We start from the raw sequence: 19,522 nt of genomic DNA, 5'->3' as shown, positions 1-19,522 counted from the left end.
AGCATCCGGCGGGGCGGGGCCGAAGTTATTGACTGGCAGTCGCAGGGAGGTGGAGCTTCGGGAGGAAGGGAAGAAAAGCTGTGGGAGAGCGTGCACCATAAACTTGTAAGAGATGGACTGAGAAGGAGGCCTGGCTTCCGGTGGGAAAATCTTGCCTTTGCGGCTACTGCGATTGGATGCCAGAATATGTCCCCACCCCCCACTCTCCGAAACAAAAAGTGGTAGCAGCAAAGACAGACGGGAATTAAAAAAAAAGGTTTTAGCCATTTAAAAAATCATTGTGGTTTTCCAACTGGGCTCCTACTGGCAGGAAGGGCGGGATATAAATCTAATATATAATAAATAAATGGCTTCCTGCGTGGCAAGGGAATGCTTGATTGGAGTTGGGAAGGGAATTTAAGGAGGGCAGCCTTTGCTGCAACGTTTTGTATGGGGGATTTTGGAAAAACTTTTTTTTAAATAATACTTTTTTATTTAAAAAAAGTCATGCTGTTATTATTGATAAATTTATGTGAGGGATTTTGGGCTGGAAATCCAAACCAGCCTCTTCCCCTCACCTGCGACATCCACACCGTTCATTCATGTTTAAAGCACGTGGCTTCCTCCAAAGAATTCTGGGAATTGTAGCTTGTTAAAGGTGCTGGGGATTGTGGCTGTGTGCCGGGTAAACTGCAGTTCCCAGGATTCATGGTGGAGGAGCCATGTGATTTAAATATATGGCATGGAAGATTGCTAGCCATATTTTCAGGCAGACACACATGCCCAAACCTGCATGTGGAACAGATGGATGCAGCAGCCAGATTACTGGCTGAGGTTCCCTTTAGATCTTATTTAATCCCTGTTTTAAAACAGCTGCATTGGTTGCCAGCTCATTTCCAGGCCCAGTTCAAGGTGCTCATGTTAGTGCTTAAAGCCCTAAACAACTTAGATCACCTTCTTCTCTACTGACCCTCTCGGGTGTTGAGATCAGCAGAGGGGGCCCTTTTGGTCATTCCACCACCCTCAGAATCTCAGGGTGGGGTGGCCCAGGAGATGGCCTTCTCTGTGGCAGCCCCTAAACTGTGGAACTCCCCACCGAGTCTGGCAACTTCATTGTACAATTTTCAGCAAATGCTGAAGACCTGCCTCTTTACTCTGGCCTTCGACACCTGAGATGTATATTTTTAACACCCACCCTATTTTCTGTGATGTTGTTTAGGTGTTTTAACTGTTTTTAACTATGTGTTTGGAATTGTTGTAACCTGCCCTGGGACCTTTGGTGAAGGGTGGGTAATAAATTCTAAAAATAGTAATCATAATAATACTGGCATTGCAATGCTTTAAAACTCAAGACAAAGTGGATTCCTTCACACGAAATAGGTTGCCAGTTAGAAAGATCATGAACTGATACCTCAGGGAAGGGCAGTAGCTCAGTGGCAGAGAATCTGCTTCATGTGAAGAAGGTCCCAGGTTCAATCCCAGCAGTGGTGGCTGATGGCTTCATGTCAGTGGGACAGTGGAATCAACTCCAGGTTTTAGTCTGAACTTCCAAGGAGCTTGAAGCACCATGGCCAGCTCCTTGGAATTTCAGACTAAAACCTGGAGCGGATTCCACTGACTTGGAGCCACCAGCTGCCATTGATCCCTGGCTGGGAATGTCCGCTGTCCGTAACCCTGGAGAGCTGGTATGAGTCAGCGCAGACAGCACTGAGCGAGATGGACCAATGGTCTTGCTCAGTATAAGGCTGCTTCCTGTATTCCTTGTATGCTTCTGAGTGGACATGCTGCTCTTCAGTCTTTAAAAAATAATATTTTGGGGGGGGGTTATTTGTTTAAAATTGGCTTTTATACAAAGCCTATCTGGAGGATTGTTGTTATGTGCCTTCAAGTCGACTACAACTTATGGTGACCCTATGAATATGCGACCTCCAAGAGCATCTGTTGTGAACCACCCTGTTCAGACCTTGAAAGTTCAGGTCTGTGGCTTCCTGTATGGAATCAATCCATCTCTTATTTGGCCTTCCTCTTTTTCTACTCCCTTCTGTTTTTCCCAGCATTATTGTCTTTTCTAGTGAATCAGGTCTTCTCATTATGTGTCCAAAGTATGATAACCTCAGTTTCATCATTCTAGCTTCTAGTGACAGTTCTGGTTTAATTTGTTCTGACACCCAATCATTTGTCTTTTTCACAGTCTGTGGTATGTGCAAAGCTCTCCTCCAACACATTTCAAATGAGTTGATTTTTCTCTTATCCGCTTTTTTCATTGTCCAACTTTCACATCTATACATAGAGATCGGGAATGCCATGGTCTGAATGATCCTGACTTTAGTGTTCAGTGATACATCTTTGCATTTGAGGACCTTTTCTAGTTCTCTCATAGCTGCCCTCCCCAGTCCTAGCCTTAACCTCATCATTTAGAAACCAAAGATATTTTAGACTATACCTACTAACAGAATTTCTGCATCACTGAACTCAGTGGGACTTCTTAGTAGTTGTTGTTGTTGTGTGCCTCCAAGTCAACTACAACTTATGGCAATCGTATGAATCAGCAACCTCCAAGAGCATCTGTCATGAACCACCCTGTTCAGATGAGTAGACATGTGTACATTTGCACTGTTAATCAGTTTATGAATTATACCTCAGCCAAGATTGGCTTCCAAAGCTGATGGGAGTTGTAGTCGAAAACATCTGGAGGACATCAGGTTGGTGAAGGCTGCTCTAGCAACTGGCATTCAGTGGGATTGTTTTTGCACTTGGAGTTTCCTGCTCTGTGAATTTGGCTCCCTCCAAGGATCCTGGGACCTATCAATTCGGGAAAATGCTAATTATTAGAAATCTGTCTCCTCCTCCCCTTCCTCAGAGAGCTGCAATTCCCAGGGACCTCTAGAAAGAGTAAATGACTATTAAACTAGTTTAGGGCTGTAGTGTTGCTAAGCCACAACTTTTCCCAGTGGGATATTACTGAGGCACCGATCCGCATCACCCAATACTCAGGCAGATTGTACGATTGGGCTATTGGGATATGGAGAAAATCAAACTTGTTATCTTGGCGTGGGTGTGTGTGAGATCTGGGTTGATAAACATCAAGCAGCGTTTTTTGTTTTGCATGTATCCATAGGATATCACAGATCTAACAACTGAGGCAGAACTTTCACGTTGCCCCAATACAGTGCAATCAATTGTCAGAATCATCTCCTGCATAAGGAAGGAGCACATGACTTCTCGAACAGTGTAGCTGAGAAACCAGCAACATTTTGCTCCTCTTGTCCTTCAAATCTTTCCATTCCAGTTTTGGAAAGTTACAAGAACTCTGCAGATCTAATGCCTAAGTTGCATTTTCCCCCTCCTCCCGCCTGATCTCTTTTCCTTTTATGCCATGTCGTTTATATTGCCTGCGGGAATTGTTACTGATGACTAATATTTGTAAGCCTCTCTCCGAGTCTTTGTTGGCTGAAAGAGTGGGATCAAATAGTTTACATAAATAATCAGCCCCTACTGTGTCTGAGGCTCCTAGAACAGACTGGTACACCTAGCAAAGGTGAAATGCTCCAGAACCCATTTTATTTTCACAACAGCCCTGCACAGGTAGCTAACGTGATCCCCTCCAGATGTTGTTGGAGCCTAACTACCATCATTCCTGATCACTGGCCCTGTTATCTGGGGCTGTGGAAGTTGGAGTCCACCATCTGGAGGGCACCATGTTGGCTATCCCTATGCATGAAGATAGATGTATTTTATTTATTTATTAAAAGTACATCCCACCCTTCCTCCCAGAAGGAGCCCAGGGCCGCGAGAATGTAACGTTCTAAGCTTTGCAATCTGAACATCCGTTTCTTGCTCATAAATGTGTTTTCAGCTCAGAGAATGTTCACTGCCTTTTTTGAAAGTTGCGTCCCTTTTCACACTGAGAGCGAGTGGCTGACCCCAAAGGTTCAAGTCTGGGCTTCCATAGCCCAAGTCTTACAGTCACAGCAGCGCGGCACCTATCCTGTTGTTACTGTGAGCTCTCAGTCAGTGGGCGTTTGCCCAAACTGTCCAGCAGGGGGCTTCTGGGGAAGGAATCAATTTGCAATTCTGTCGGGTGAACCCGTCACGCCGAGATGAAGGTTCCACAAATTATTATAACAGATGCATAATAATAATGTCACGGCAAGGTGTTAATTTAGATATGAAGCACACAGCAGCCATCTTTCTTGGAGGCCTTACTTTGAAATAATAACTGAGCGTAGGTGGCTAACATGCATTTCGGCGGCTCTTTGCCAATCTGGCACCCTCCAGATGTTGTGCACCACAACTCCCATCAGCCCAGGATAATGAAGGCTGCCCACCACCTGTCACTCATCTGGGGCTCTCTCCCCCACCCGTTCCCAAGAAGGGAGATAAAAAAGGAGAGGGTTGAACCGGCACTTCCCAGCCCCACCAAGCTGCAGAAAGGAGACCGTCACATTTCTACAAAGAGCTGACTATTCATACAAGCACCTGTAATAGGCAGTGAGGCTCTGAACACCAGGATGAAGGGCAGCCTGATGGGGTGCGACAAGGTGCCTGGAACAGACCAAGCAAAGGCTGCCTTGTGAAGGCATCTTCCCCCAGTCAGATTTATATTTGACCATCATATGGGCTGTTTTCAAGATGCTCTTTCAAAAATGTCAGGCACAAAGCAGGCTATGTTGGGAGTGGAGCCGGCAGGCATGGCCCTGTTGTTCCACCTTCCACTTCTTGGATGTATGCATGTTTGAACATCCCTAGTGACTTGAAGGAAAGCCAGTGTGGCATAGTGGTTAGAGTGCTAGACTACAACCTGGGAGACCAGGGTTGGAATCCCCACACAGCCATGAAGCTCACTGGGTGACCTTGGGCCAGTCACTGCCTCTCAGCCTCAGAGGAAGGCAATGATTAACCCCCTCTGAATGCCACTTACCATGAAAACTCTATTCATAGGGTTGCCATAAGTCAGGATCGACTTGAAGGCAGCCCATTTCCATTTTCAATGACTTCAAGACGACCCATAAGAGGCCTGTAACTGGATCAGGCCAAAGGGGGCCCTTCTAGTCCAGCATCCTGTTCTCACAGTACCCACCCAAAGGCCCAATGGGAAGCCCGCAAGCAGGATCTGCTTGCAACATTCTCCCCATTTGTGATTCCTCACAGCAACAAGCATTCAGAGTCATATTGCCTCTGACAGTGGAGGCAGAACATAGCCTCATCCTCCATGAATTTGTCTAATTCTCTTACAAAGCCATCCAGGTTGGTGGCCATCATGACATCTTGTGGGACTCCCCATAACGCCAGAGGGTTGAGCAGGCACAGGGTCTTTTCTCTCATTGACTGTACAGTCATCAGAGCCAGTAGTTGTGACAGGCAATCAGAGGCTTCTGATTATCTTCTATGGCCCTTTTCATCCAGGGAGGCTGAAGTGTCCCTTTGTGCTTTGTCATGCCATGCAGACTGGGGGGGGGGGGAACAAATGCCTGCTTCCAGTAGCCCAGCCCAGCATCCCCGACATGGGACAGACCTTGCCCTTTGAGACTGCGGCGATTGCATGCAAGTTCTGGAACCAGATGGTGATAACTGTAAGTACACCTTAAGAGCACAGAATTCCGCGAGACAAAGATGAAAGAGAATGAGTCAAGATGCCCCATCACAACATACAGTTTACTTGCAGAACAAAAAGCTACAAAATACAAGTGTTAGAAAACAGTGGTAGTAACTACGTTAGGAATGCACAAGACAGCCTCATAGGCCCTTCCAAAGCTATGACACATTCTCACCTAAATCCTTGATAAGAAGTGACTGACAGGCGGCTGCAAATTGGGTTTCCCTTCTCGTGTGGCACTACTCTAAATAGGCTAAGTACGCATAAGACCCAACGCTAAGAAACATCAGAATAAATTTAACCTGTTGCGATTATTTTACAGTTGAACATAAATAACCTTGTGACATTTGGGAGAAAGCAAAACAAAAGAATGCCATCTATATACACATACACAGAACCCTTTGCATCATTTGCAACCTTGCTCTGCACAACCCTCTTTGTTTTCGGGGAAAAAAATTCAAAAGGGTTTTGTCTGGCAAGAGCATTAAATGGACACTGAATTTACTCTTTTACACATTCCCCCCTCCCTCTCCAGACAACTCTGCAGATGCCAAGATCTTTAGCCTCACAATGTCGATCAACGTCATCATCTCATTCCCCGAAGGCAGCCTTTTTTTTTTAATATATATATCATGCGCTTCTCTGTAAACTTCCAGGCCATTTGGATTTTTTAAAATTGGGTGGACTCTGGAAAGACACCCACGTTGCTGAAAAATCTCTACATCAGTGTCCAGGGTGGCCCAAATCGGAGTCAGGCTCCTGTGAGGTTTACAGAATGGCGCAGAAAAACTTCTTCTCTCTAAACGGGTTTTCTGAAGCAGGGACAGGGGTCAATAAGGGGTCTTCCTTGGCGTGCGCTTCGCAGTACGCCATCAAGTCTGCTGCTGCTTTGGATACCTGGAAGAAAAGAGAGGGGGTTATATTCCCTGGGCAGCAGTTCTCGGGAGAGCAAAGAGGTGCAGCTGGTTGGCTGGGGAGGCCACAACGCAGAGATGAGAACTGTGGCCCTCCAGACCTTGTTGGACTCCAACTCCCGTCAGCCCAGCCAGGACGGCCTACGCCCCTAGGGGTGGCGGGAGTTGTAGTCCCAACAACACCTTGACACTGATTTTATGCCTTCTACGTTAAATTTTACCCTTGTAGTCCCCTTTAGTACCACTCCCTATATATGTGTGTGTGTGTGTATCCCCTCGCTGGATCGTCACCTTGTAGTGGTGAGTGGGATTGCGTGTTCCAATGAACCCTGTGAGCAATGCCAGCAGGGTCACCCATGGCGGTAAGGTTGAGGGAGTGGAACCAGGCAGAGAATGATCCAAATATGTCCTCAACTGCAGAACAGGTGGAGGATAACAATGTGTATGTTACAACGGCTTTGAAGGCGGATGAAGGCTGCAGCAGATAAAAGACTTCCAATCATCGTGGTACCCATGCCACTGGATCAAAGCCTTTTTCTGTCAAGATTGTGTATTGATCGTCGTGCACTGATCTCACCACATAAAACAAACTCACACACAGGCGTCTTCCATAACAAAAGTCCCATGGCGATTGACAAATGATGACGGGGGCAGGTCTGTGAAATCCAGAAGCCCCTAGTCATGGTCTGGTACATCGACGGTGGATACAGATTCAGACGGATCCATTGTTAAATACTGTATTTTGGAAGACAATCTTACTCGGTCACGAGTGATCGCCAAGAAGAAATATATATATATCCTTATAGGGATCCAGAGCAAGCTTGAGTGAAGTTCTGTTTGTTGCTTTCTAAACTGTCTTATCTATCTATCTATCTGTCTGTGTGTGTGTGTGTGTGTGTATCTATATATAGTATTTTATGTATTTTAATTGTATTTTAATGTTTTTGTGATTCTACTGTTTACAATTTTATTATGTATGTGTTTGATTTTATTTTTGTAAGCCGCCCTCACTGCCCTATTATAGGCTAGAAGGGCAGGATAGAAATATTTTAAATAAATAAATAAATAAAAATAAATGGAGGGCACCAAGAGATGCCACTGAGGACAGAACTTGGGACCATCTGCATGCAAAGCAGGTGCTCTGCCACTGAGCTATGGCGCTTCCCCTAAACTTCTAGGTCCAGAGCAGGATTAGGTTGGCCAATGGTTGCCAGGAAGAAGAAACATAAGAAGGTGCCTTGTACGGAGTCAGACCATTGGTCCATCTAGCTCAGTTTTGTCTACACTGACTGGCAGCAGCTCTCCAGGGTTTCAGAGAGGGAGTCTTTCTCAGCCCTGTTTGGAGGTGCTGGGGATATTATGTCCATAGCTGTAAGGAAGCCATAAAGATATAGTACAGGCCAGGAATAAGGAACGGCACCCTCCAAACGTTGCTGAACTCCAGTTCCCATCATCCATGGCCACTGGCCCTGCTGGATAGGGCTGATGAGAACTGTCATCCAACAACATGCCCATTTGCTACCGGGCCAAGTTCAAGGCTCTAGTTTTGGTGTACAAAGTCCTACGCAGCTTGGGACCAGGATACCTGAAACACCGTCTTACCCCTTATATATACCCAGTTGATCACTGCACTCCACAGGTGAGGGCCTCCTGCAGATACCGTCTTATCAGGAGGTCCGTTCCTCACAACATAGGAAAAGGACCTTTAGTGTTGTGGCACCTACCCTGTGGAATTCCCTCCCCTTAAATATTAGACAGGCACCATCTCTGTAGTCTTTTCAGAGCCTACTGAAGAGCTTCCTCTTTCAACAAGCCTTTTAAGTAGAGACCTTATCCAGGTCTGCATCTGTGCTGGAATTGCATTTTAAGATTTTTTAAAGATGTTTTGTTTTAATATGTTTTAAAGTCTTTTGTTTTAAGATGATTTTGTTTGCTGCCCTTTTGGGAGGATGCCAGGATATAAATGTAATAAAATAAATAACAATAAACATCTGGAGGGCCCCAGGCTCAATCCTGGTATAGACAGCCATGTTGAATAACAGACTTTGTTTCCTCATACTTGCATCCCGCTGTTCCTCCCAATGGGAGCACAGAGCGGCTAACGGTACAGTATCACATATACTGCACAACAATTTAAAAATAACGTTGATGTCATTATAACCACATGCACAAATTGGCAGTGTCAGCAAGAAGGTTGATTCCATTCCATAGCCCTGGATAAACAAAAATATTTCTACCTTGTGCATAAATGAAGCCAGTTTGGGGAACAACCAAATGCCATTTGGGACAGAGTTCCATAATTGGGGGGCTGCCACCGAGAATGCCCCGTCTTGCTTTGTCGCCTGTCTAGCAGAAGCTAAATTTGAAACAACAAGCAGATTATCCCCAGCACATCTTAACAAGATGGGCAAGGCAGTGCTGAAGATGCTCCCTCCAGTACTCGGGGACCAAGTTATTGAGGGCTTTATATCCTCCTCTCAGTATCTTGACTGGCCTGGAAGTTCAGAGGCAACCAATGTAGGGATTTGAGGATCAGATAAGACCCGACCGTCATCATCCCAGATAACAGCTGGGCAGTGGCATTCTGCATCAGCTGCAGCTTCTAAACAGTCTTCAAGGACACACACACCCCAGAGCATGTTGCAGTAATCTATTTTGGAGGTTATTAGTGCATATGTAGTGGAGGCCACACTGTCCCATGCTAGTTGGACAAGGGGGCCTTGTATGCCACCTGGTTCAACTCCCTGCAGGAAATCTAGGGCTAGAGTCCTCCCCCCTTCAACAGGTGGCTATCCAGCCTCTGCTTGAAGATTGTTCACGAGGCAGAGCCCAGCACTCTGATGCCTGAGCCATTCCCAAGGCTAAGCTCAGTCTGGACTAGGGATGTGTGAATCTGACCATTTAAAGAACACATTTCTCCACGTTTCCACATCTGCGATTTTTTTAAAAAGTCCTCATGAAAACTGAATCAGCATTTTTGTGCTAATTTCTCCTAACAATCACATTTTTTTTCAAAGCAATTTTCCCTCCCACAATGCATTTTTGTATGTTATATTCACTCATATGCATTTCCCTGCACATTTTACCCTAGCATATGAAGTCTTTTGCACACATTGCTTGTCTGGAGAAATGCATTGCAAAATTCAGTAAAGCGCTAATTCCGAAGGATGGCTGTATTTTGGTTCATGTATTTGTTTCATGTAATTTCTCCTCCGTTCCTAGTATGCTCTTGGTACACCTTGAGCCATTTCCAAAACCAAGTTGTTGTTATTATTCATTAATATTATCAAGTTCAGTCTGCAACGTATCGGGGTGTTTTTGTGTGAGAGCAACCAGGCTCTTGACCAGCAAGGCTTGTTGAGGCCCCTTTATAAGTATGCCAAGCCACACTGGAGGATGCTTACTGTTGCCATAGCAACCGAGGGAGAAAGGAGCAAGCCGCAGCTGTCTAGAACATTTAACATGAAGGCTTTTTGGATTTCTCTGCATGGATATCAGGGTAGGTGACTCCATTTAACGAAATCACCTCCAGAGAATTACAGCTGTATGCATGCAAAGGAAATACCAACTCAAACCAAGCCAAGATCCCCACCTCTTCATCGTGGCACGAATAATGGAAATGGGTTTGAAGGTTTCTAGACGGAGGGTGTGCATTTATGGGAGACTCACCAATACGCACGAGCAGAGCCCTTAATCTGCCTTATTTTTCATTAATTCATTAATTCATGAATTAATGAATTAATTAATATCCCGCCCATCCTCCCAGAAGGAGCCAAGGGCTGCAAACAAAAATACTAAAAGCACTTTAAAACATATTAAAAGCAAAAGACTTTAAAACATATTAAAAACAAAACATCTTTAAAAAAACAACTTTAAAAACATCTTAAAAAGCAATTCCAGCACAGATGCAGACTTCGATTAAGGTCTCTCCTTAAAAGGCTTGTTGAAAGATGAAGGTCTTCAGTGTAGGCGCCAAAAAGACAACAGAGATACTGCCTGTCTTACATTTAAGGGGAGGGAATTCCAAAGGGTAGGTGCCACATCACTAAAGGTCCGCTTCCTATGTTGCGCAGAGCAGAGCTCCTGATAAGATGGTATGTCCTATTTATGTCCCATCTTTCACAGAATAGTAGAGTTGGAAGGGGCCTATAAGGCCATCAAGTCCAACCCCCTGCTCAGTGCAGGAATCCTCTAAGGCAGGATTCTATGATGCTAAGCGAGAGTTCTCGGCAGGGCTGAATGAGAGGACTTTTGAAGAACAGCTCCTAAAACATGTCCAAATGCCAGTCCTGGAACATATGTTAAGTCAGCGATTCCCAAATTGTGGTCTGCAGACGACCGCAGATCTGCAAGCATCATTCAAATGGTCTGAGGTGTGTCTGCGGATTTGTGGTGGGAGACGGGAGATGGCACGTCCATGATATTAAATGCCAATTTTTATTTGGATTTTTATTACTTCATTTATTTCTTATATTGTATGTTATTTCTTACCCTTGGAATTCAATGGAATTGCAGTTGTAATGTAATAAATACCATGTACAAAAGATAAGAGAAGCAATTAAGGCAAAATGAATGAATGAATGAATGAATGGCATTACAGCGGCTGCAATGGGCCGAAAAATTGTTAAGTGGTCTGCCCAGAGCCTCAAAAATTTTCAAGGGGTCATGTGCAGAAACGTTTGGGAACCGCTGCGTTAAGTCAGAGATATTGACTGGTCCCAGGCTATGGCCTGAAGGCACATGAGGCCATCTCCCTGCTGAAGCTAAGCAGGGTCAGGTCTGGTCAGTGCCTGGATGGGAGACTGCTTGGGAACCATGCGTAAGCCGCCTCGGGTTTCTATCATGGAAAGAAAGGCAGCGGTATAAATAAAACAATAAATAAATAAAATAAATATTGGAACATATGTGAAGAGTCTCTCTTTGAGAGCACGCAAATTGTGTGAGTTTTTGACCAGTTAGCAAAAAAAAAAAATCAGTTCCCAGGTAAGTGGGTTTCTGATCAACGCTAGAGCTCTAGGATTTTTATTTTTTTAAAAAGAGGGATATTGCAATCCACCTTTTGAAAAAAGTTATGTAGGCCTGGTGCCAGAAGTTGGCATCCTTAGAGCTGGCAGGTGCAATTGCTGATGCCTTCCCTGACTGTCCCTTAATTTCCAGCACCCTGAAAATTACCAGAGTGTGGGATCTGCCTCAGCCTAGCATCGCTGTTGGGCATTGTGGGAAATGAAAACAAGTGGCCAGATTCAGCTGCCCAGCATGGCTTGGGGTGCCACCATTGCAGATGGGCAAGCATATCAGGACCCTCTGACAGAGGAGGGAGTCCAGCAGAGGACATTTTGCTTAGAGACCCCTCAGATCTGAAGCCAGCCCTGAGGTCATTCCCCCTCACAGCTGGCCCATTATATGTGGTTTTCAAACTGGCTGCCTTGAAGGGAAGTTTCCCACAATTCACAAATTGTCATGGAAAATGCTACATTTGCCATGAATCCCTGAAAGATGCAAAGCATTCTGGGGGACACTTGCAAGGCACTCTCAATTGGGGTAGTTGCAATTGCCTTGCACGAACTCAGAATCTGCCCTGGATCATACCTGCCCCCTTGTGCATCGCAGGGAAAGATCCCCAATGGTGGACCAGTGACGCCAGTATTTTGAAACACTGCTCCTATTGAGATCATTTACAATTTTGGATATTTAATCACCTGCTGAAAATGTTTCTGTTTCACCAAGCATTTTTAGAGAATTAATTTGACTGTGTTGGTCACTTCTTCTGTTCTTTTTGATTTTATAAATTATCTGATGTTCGAATGATATACACCGACATGACTTTTAAAAAAATGAGTTGGCAGCTTATGAATAAAGTTAATAAGGTCTTGTTCATGGAAGCTTGCCCACTGATTCTGATCCAATCTTCTGATTAAAGGAATCCTTCTTAAACAAATGGAAGCAGGAATGGAGAACCTGTGGCCCTCAGATGTTGCTGGACTCCCAACTCACTTCATTCCTGATTCTCAACTTACTTCATTCCTGACAATTGGCCATGCTGGCCAGGGCTGATGGGAGGTGGAGTCCAAACAACATCTGGAGGGCCACAGGTTCCCCATTCCCGTTTTAGAATGTTGTTGTTATGTGCCTTGAAGTCGATTATGGCTTATGGCGACCCTACGAATCAGCGACCTCCAAGAGCATCTGTTGTGGACCACCCTGTTCAGACCTTGTAAGTTCAGGTCTGTGGCTTCCTTTATGGAATCAATCCATCTCTTGTTTGGCCTTCCTTTTTCTACTTCCTTCTGTTTTTCCCAGCATTATTGTCTTTTCTAATGAATCATGTCTTCTCATTATGTTTCCAAAGTATGATAACCTCAGTTTCATCATTTTAGCTTCCAGTGATAGTTCTGGTTTAATTTGTTCTAACACCCAATTATTTGTTTTTTTCGCGGTCCATGGTATCCGCAAAGCTCTCCTCCAACACCACATTTCAAATGAGTTGATTTTTCTCTTAGTTTACCTCCCCTGTTTCCCTAGAACATGTGCTGAAAGCCACCAACTTGAGCCAAGAACATGCTCCTTGGGCCTTACCTTTATTCTGTCAATATTTGCCTCCATTTTGAGCTGCTCTACCAGTTTCCTGGCTTGCGCTATGTTGGTGGTGTTGTTGCTAGCCATCTGAGCCTTCCTTGTGGGTCTGCGGGTGTTCACCCCTCCCTTCAAACGCGCTGCAGAAGACGAGAGAATAAATTAAGGTGATCCATCAGGGAACTAATAAACTGCCAGGCTTGCAAACACATCCGCAGGGACGGAGAATCTAATCAAGGAGAGGGTGATTAATAATGAAACTACAGCTTGGTTTCACTGGCAGCAAGATCCTAGACCTCTTTTTAAAAACTAATGTATCTTAGCTGGTTCAGAACAGAGAAACCACTTGGAAAAAGTTAGCTTGCAATGAAGAATTCTTGCCAAGGGCTGACATGGACATAAGAAAAAAGTGACGTGATTTTTGAGAAAATGCATACAGAGGAGTGTGTGATGCCAATTCCCAAGCAATCACAACCAACCCGCCATGTGTTTGGGATTAGGCAGAGGGATTTCTAAGAAGGTTGGGGCTTTGCATTCAAAAGGTTAAGCATTTAAAGTCTCTAAGGAGCTACCTTAAGACAGAAACAGGCCAATGGGACCATCGTCTTCCCAAATGCAGCACTGCTCCAGTGTTTTGAGCTGAGGTCTTTCCTAGTCTCTACTGGAAATCTTAGCCACAGATGTTACAGACTGACCTTGGGACTGTCTATCATTACGCAAAGGATCAACTAAAAGGATTCCTGTTAAGAGATCAGACCCATCATCACCGGACAGCACTCTTATCCCATGAAATCTGTGGTTCCAATAACCCCTTCATATTTGAGCTAGCAATTTAATTTTTGGAAGGTTTCCTATTCCTAATATTTTGTTTTATTTTATATTTATTGTTGTTGTTGTTATGTGCCTTCAAGTCGATTACAACTTATGGCAACCCCATGAATCAGCGACCTCCAAGAGCATCTGTCATGAACCACCCTGTTCAGATCTTGTAAGTTCAGGTCTGTGGCTTCCTTTATGGAATCAATCCATCTCTTGTTTGGCCTTCCTAATTTGGCCTAATTTATTAATTAAACGTATATCCTGCCCTTCCTTCCAAAGGAGACCAGGTCAACACAACGGAAAGAGCTTCAGCCTGTAAAGGTCTTCTGATGCGGCACCTTTGGTGATCCCAGCCAGATGCCCTGGAAGTTTGGCTGGTCTTTATTTTTATTTTATTTATTTATTATTTCATTTATACGCCGCCAGCAGGAGCCCACTGGTCTTTACCAATGACCGAGCCTTTAGGGGGCCAGGCCCTGCCCTGTGGAACTCCTTGCCAATAGAAGTTTGGCAGGAGTCATCCCTGCTCTCTTTCAGACATCTTCTGAAACTGTATCATTAAGAAAAGACTGAGACTCTTCGCCAACGAGCTTTTACTGATATCTCTGACGTTCTGATTTTTTAATTACAGTATTGTATTTTTGCACTGTATACATTTTATATGAAAGTGCAGTTTATAAATAAATAAACAAAAAAATAAAGGTTATCTTGTACATGTCGCGCCATCTATTCGAGAAAAGATTCTGCAGATGCCTTTCTGCCTCTTTAGAACATGGTGGCTGCCTTATTTCAACCCCATGTGCCACCTTAAAGAATGCGTTGCAAAAAAAAAAAAAAAGCATGAGAATGATAATAGAGTTAGCTTGGCATGAGAATGTGGAAAACTCACCCGAAGTCAGCCTCAGACACTCTCCTGTGATGTTCACTGCAGCGCCGATCCAAGCTGAGTTTGCCCACCTTCAAGAGTAATCAGTGACCTGTAGAGGTAGATTATTTATTATTATTATTATTATTATTATTATTATTATTATTATTATTATTATTATTATTATTATTATTATTATTATTATTATTATTATTGTTGTTGTTGTTGTTGTTGTTGTTATTATTATTATTATTAATTTTAGCATGTGTTTTAATTGCCTTTTAAATTTATGTTTTTAAATTTGTATATTTGTTTTTATGTTTAATTGTTGCAAACCGTCCAAAGAGTTTGGCTATGGGGCGGTATACAAATGTAATAAATAAATAAATAAATAAATAAATAAATATCCCGGTCTTCCTCCCAGTAAGAGCCCAAGTTGGTAAACAAAAGTGCTAAAAACACTCTAAAACATCATAAAAACAGACTTTAAAATATATTACAACAAAACATTCTTAAAAATATATTAAAACAAACCATGTTAAAACTTTTTTTTTTAAAAAAGCATTTAAAACATATTAAAAAGCAGTCCCAGCATAGACACAGATTAGAAAATATGTGATGTCTCCAACCCATATCCGCCCTCCCCAACCCTCCCCTCAGCCCATGAGGGTGAAACATGAAGGCTCGCCAGAGCTTGGAAGAAATTTGTCACAAGTAACAAATTACTTGTAATTCATTACTTTTTTGAGGAACGAGTGGGTAATTCCTTTACATTTTGGTTATAATAGAACTAGAGGTAATTTTACTACTTTTGTGGAGTAATTGTAATGTTTCCAGCATTACTTTTGGGCATTACTTGGGGGGGGGAAGCAGGGGAAGTCTTCTGCTCCTCTGATTTGTGGATGAAAATCACGTGCCTCAAACTGGGCTTCTGTGCAGTGTCGCTCTTCCCTCATGCTCTGTGGAGTGGAGTGGAGAAAACAATGGATGGTGGTGGAGAAGAATGGAGTGGAGGGAGAAGAATGGAGCAGGAGGGCAAGAACATGGATAAAGGAGGAGAAGGAGGCAGCAGCTGAATGGAGATAAAGAACTGTGGAGGTGAAAGATGACAATGTGTGTGAATACTGTGTTTGCACTTGGCACACAAGGTGGCCTCCACCACCCTCTCTGGCTACTGTGCTGCATTTGCAGTATTTTAAGTTTTTTGCATCTCAGGGGAAAATGTTTGCTGGGGTGCGTGTCCCTTGGTTTGTGGCAGGGCAGGGTCCGGGAGGTGGTTAAGTGAGAGAGATTATGCTTGCTGGCTGAGTAGGGGGGGTTGTACTTGGTTTGATGTGCAAAGACCTGAGCTGTGGCCTCTGCCTCCCTCCACACCTCCCTTACCAGTGGAGAGACCACCACTGCTATCTTACGGATAAAAAGAATTATTCTACTACCTCTGTATGTGTGTGTTTATTTTTAATGTTGTTTTAGGCTACTTCGATGTGCAGCAGCCAAGGCCAGCACCTTGTAGGCGTTTTTTTAAAAAAGTAACTGAAAAGTAATTGTAGTGATTATCTTTGAGAAAAAGTAAAGTGATCAGTTACTTTCAGAGCAATTGTAATAATAATGACAATTACTACTTTTCTGGGCCATGTAATCGTAGCTGTAATTTATTACTTTTTAAAAGTAATCTTCCAAGCTCTGAGGCTCACCCCCCCAATAGTAACATAGAGAACTGCCTAATACTGAGTCAGTCCATGGGTCCATCTAGCTCAGTATTGCCTACACAGACTGGCAGCAGCTCTCCAGGATTTCAGGCAGGAAGCCTCTCCTAGCCCTACTGAACCTGGGTCCCTCTGCACGAAAGCTAGATGATCTGCCACTGAGCTATGGTAGGAGTTTTTTAATACACACAGACAAGAAAATTTAAAATGAAGCTATAATTTTTTTTTTGCAAGAGTTAAACAGTCACAGAATTATGGAAAGTTAGAATGCAACATAAGAGCCTGCTGGAACAGGCCAAAAGCCATCTAGTCCAGTTTCCTGTTGTCACAGTGGCCAGCCAGATGTCCATAGGAAGCGTACAAGCAGGATCAGAGTATAACAGCATTCTCCCCCCTTGTGATTGCCAGAAACTGGTATTCAGAAGCACCCTGCCTCCCACAGTGGAAAGAGAACACAGATTTTGTAGCTAGCAGCAGTGGATAGCTTGATCCTCCAAGAGCCAGAAACAGCCGTTAGATTAGAGCAAGTTCTGGATGCACCATCTCCAAACCTGGGCAACAGCTAGCTTGGGTGTTACTCTGATGAAAGCCTTATATGCCAAGAACGGCAATGTTATAGGCAGAGCTTGGAAAAGTTACTTTTTTGAACTACAACTCCCATCAGACCCAGCCAGCATGGCCACTGAATTGGGCTGATGGGAGTTGTAGTTCAAAAAAAGTAACTTTTCCAAGCTCTGGTTATAGGGGCAGGGACCAATCAATCGCTTGCTGGAAGTCCCCTGGCCATGACTCATACGATCCAGGCCGGACCCTGCAATCTTCATCAGAGGCCCTTCTCTTGGCACCCCGCCAAGGGCAATGCGGAGGGGGGGCATGCAACAACAGGGAGACACACCTGGCACCCCTCTGTCAGTTTTTAGGTGCCAGGCAAAGACGTTTCTGTTTATCCAGGCCTTTGGTTAATTAGCACAGCTGGTATAGCACAGTGGGGAGGAGAGCCTGGCTGGGAGTCCAGAGTCGGTGAGTTCAAATCCCCGCTTGTGTCTCCTGGGTGTCAAGGGCCAGCTAAAGATCACCCCCACAGGGAGTGGTTCAGGGGTTACGTGCCCTGCCACCTGTGCAGCCGTGGGCAAGCTGCAGAGTCCCAAGGAGCCGAGTTGCCCCCCAGATGGCAGTTGCAGACAAGGAAGGGGCTGGCTTGTGCAGCTGTGGCAAGCTGAGTAGGCCCTGGCCAGCTGGGGAGGACTAGCCTCGGAGGGAGGCAATGGGAAACCCCCTCTGAATACCGCTTACCATGAACACCCTATTTGTAGGGTTGCCATAAGTCAGGATCAACTTGAAGGCAGTCCATTTCCATTTTTTCCATTCATGCTGTACAATAGCATCCAGATTTCATTCCCTTTAAGCACACTGAGACATTTGCTTGCATACAATCACACCCCTGCATTCCATATTTGTTAACAAGAGAGTAGCTACCACCCTTCTCTGGTTCTATACTAGCCTATAAGTAAATGCAAATGCAAGTTTTACTTCTTTTTACAGTAGGCGGACCTTGGAAAAGTTACTTTTTTGAACTACAACTCCCATCAGCCCCAGCCAGCATGGCCACTGGATTGGGCTGATGGGAGTTGTAGTTCAAAAAAGTAACTTTTCCAAGCTCTGCAGTTTCTACACATACACACATCTCTCTGTCCTCCATTCTGGCAAGCAAGAAGCATTTTCAGAGTTCAAGGAGGCGTTCCTGCCAGGCAGAAATACTCTAGGAGAGTGCAAAGCAGGACCAATTAGGAGAGGGGTTGGGGAGAGTTCCAAGGGCCAGACAGAGAGACCTGAGGGCCGCACTTGGCCCCCAGGCCTGGGTTTCCCATCCCTGTTTGATATACTGAGCAATATGGATTAAGATCCCTCATTTCACTCAAGGGTTCACAAGAGTGGAAAAACAGAGAGTAATTCTTCGTAAGAATTACTAGAAGAGTTTGCTGGCAATCTGTTTATTTATTTATTTTATTTATTTATTATTAAATTTATATCCTGCCCTTCCTCCCAGAAGGGGCCCAGGGCAGTAAACAAAAACACTAAAAGCACTCTAAAAAGAAAAGACTTTAAAACATATCAAAACAAAACATCTTAAAAACATAAAAAAAAAAAACAAATTTAAAAAACATCTTAAAAAGCAATTTGAGCACAGACGCAGACTGGGATACGGTCTCTACTTAAAAGGCTTGTTGAAAGAGGAAGGTCTTCAGTAGGCACCGAAAAGATAACAGAGATGGCGCCTGCCTAATATTTACGGTGTTAAAGGTAAATCTACAAAACTGGCAGCACCCACTGCAGCCAGACACAGTCCAAAAACCTGCTTCCGGTCTGCCTAGGCACAGGAGGGTGTTTAGACGCCCAGTGAAGCGGCAGGGGTGGCTATGGGTGGGGTGCAACCACTTTGGCCACATGCTCTGCTTGCTTGGGGTTAAGGATACAGGCCGGTGTTCTGAAAGCAAAGATATGAGACAAGGCATTCCGAAATGCAACAGAAGCCATTTGAACACACATTCACAGCACTGAAAAAAAGTTTATGATTTGCATTTGCGTGCCCCCTCACAACATCAAGCTCTCTAGGCAACATACAAAAACAGTCAGGTCTGAAACAAGAACATAAAATAATATGCAACAAATGCAACATAGTATTCAAACCACTCCCACTGCCCTTCAGATGCAGCCTTTGCTGGCTGGGGCTGATGGGAGTTGTTGTCCAAAACGTCGGGGGGGGGGACAACACAGGTTGGCAAAGACAGCTTTACAATGTCTCTCTCTCTGTCTTCACCTATTGGATGTTTGCCTGCTTACACTGTACATTTGCTGGCAATCAAAGCACCCTGAACGTCCAGGTTCTCTTTATTTTTCCTTTTTAGAGAAAGCAAATTATTGACACAGAGTAATGCGGTTGCTTTTAGCCACAAGAGAGCATACATGCAAAGATAGATTGGCGCTCTCACAGAATCTGAAGAGCCAGACATGGAAATTAGGGCAGTCTGCAGGGAGACATCCCCCCCCCCCATCATACAGAGGACTACCC

At 44.3% G+C, this 19,522-nt stretch overlaps 1 protein-coding gene across 2 annotated transcripts in view; it reads right to left on the bottom strand.

Annotated features, from left to right (window-relative positions):
• Positions 1 to 5,621: 5,621 nt before the first annotated feature.
• Positions 5,622 to 19,522, bottom strand: part of GNG2 (G protein subunit gamma 2) — a 70,072-nt gene continuing 56,171 nt past the window's right edge. For both annotated transcript variants that reach the window (XM_061613317.1, XM_061613316.1), the window contains exons 2-4: positions 14,771 to 14,858; positions 13,066 to 13,202; positions 5,622 to 6,472 (exon numbers count right to left, since the gene is read on the bottom strand). In XM_061613317.1, the coding sequence (XP_061469301.1) occupies positions 6,344 to 6,472; positions 13,066 to 13,152 (216 nt within the window). In that variant the 5' untranslated portion in view covers positions 13,153 to 13,202; positions 14,771 to 14,858 and the 3' untranslated portion in view covers positions 5,622 to 6,343. The remainder of the gene's footprint in view (positions 6,473 to 13,065; positions 13,203 to 14,770; positions 14,859 to 19,522) is intronic.

This window comes from Rhineura floridana, chromosome 2 (assembly GCF_030035675.1).
Source record: "Rhineura floridana isolate rRhiFlo1 chromosome 2, rRhiFlo1.hap2, whole genome shotgun sequence".
In the NCBI taxonomy this organism is placed as follows: domain Eukaryota; kingdom Metazoa; phylum Chordata; class Lepidosauria; order Squamata; family Rhineuridae; genus Rhineura; species Rhineura floridana.
The sequence above is the reverse complement of the archived record's forward strand: the minus strand, read 5'-3'. Positions and strand labels throughout refer to the sequence as shown.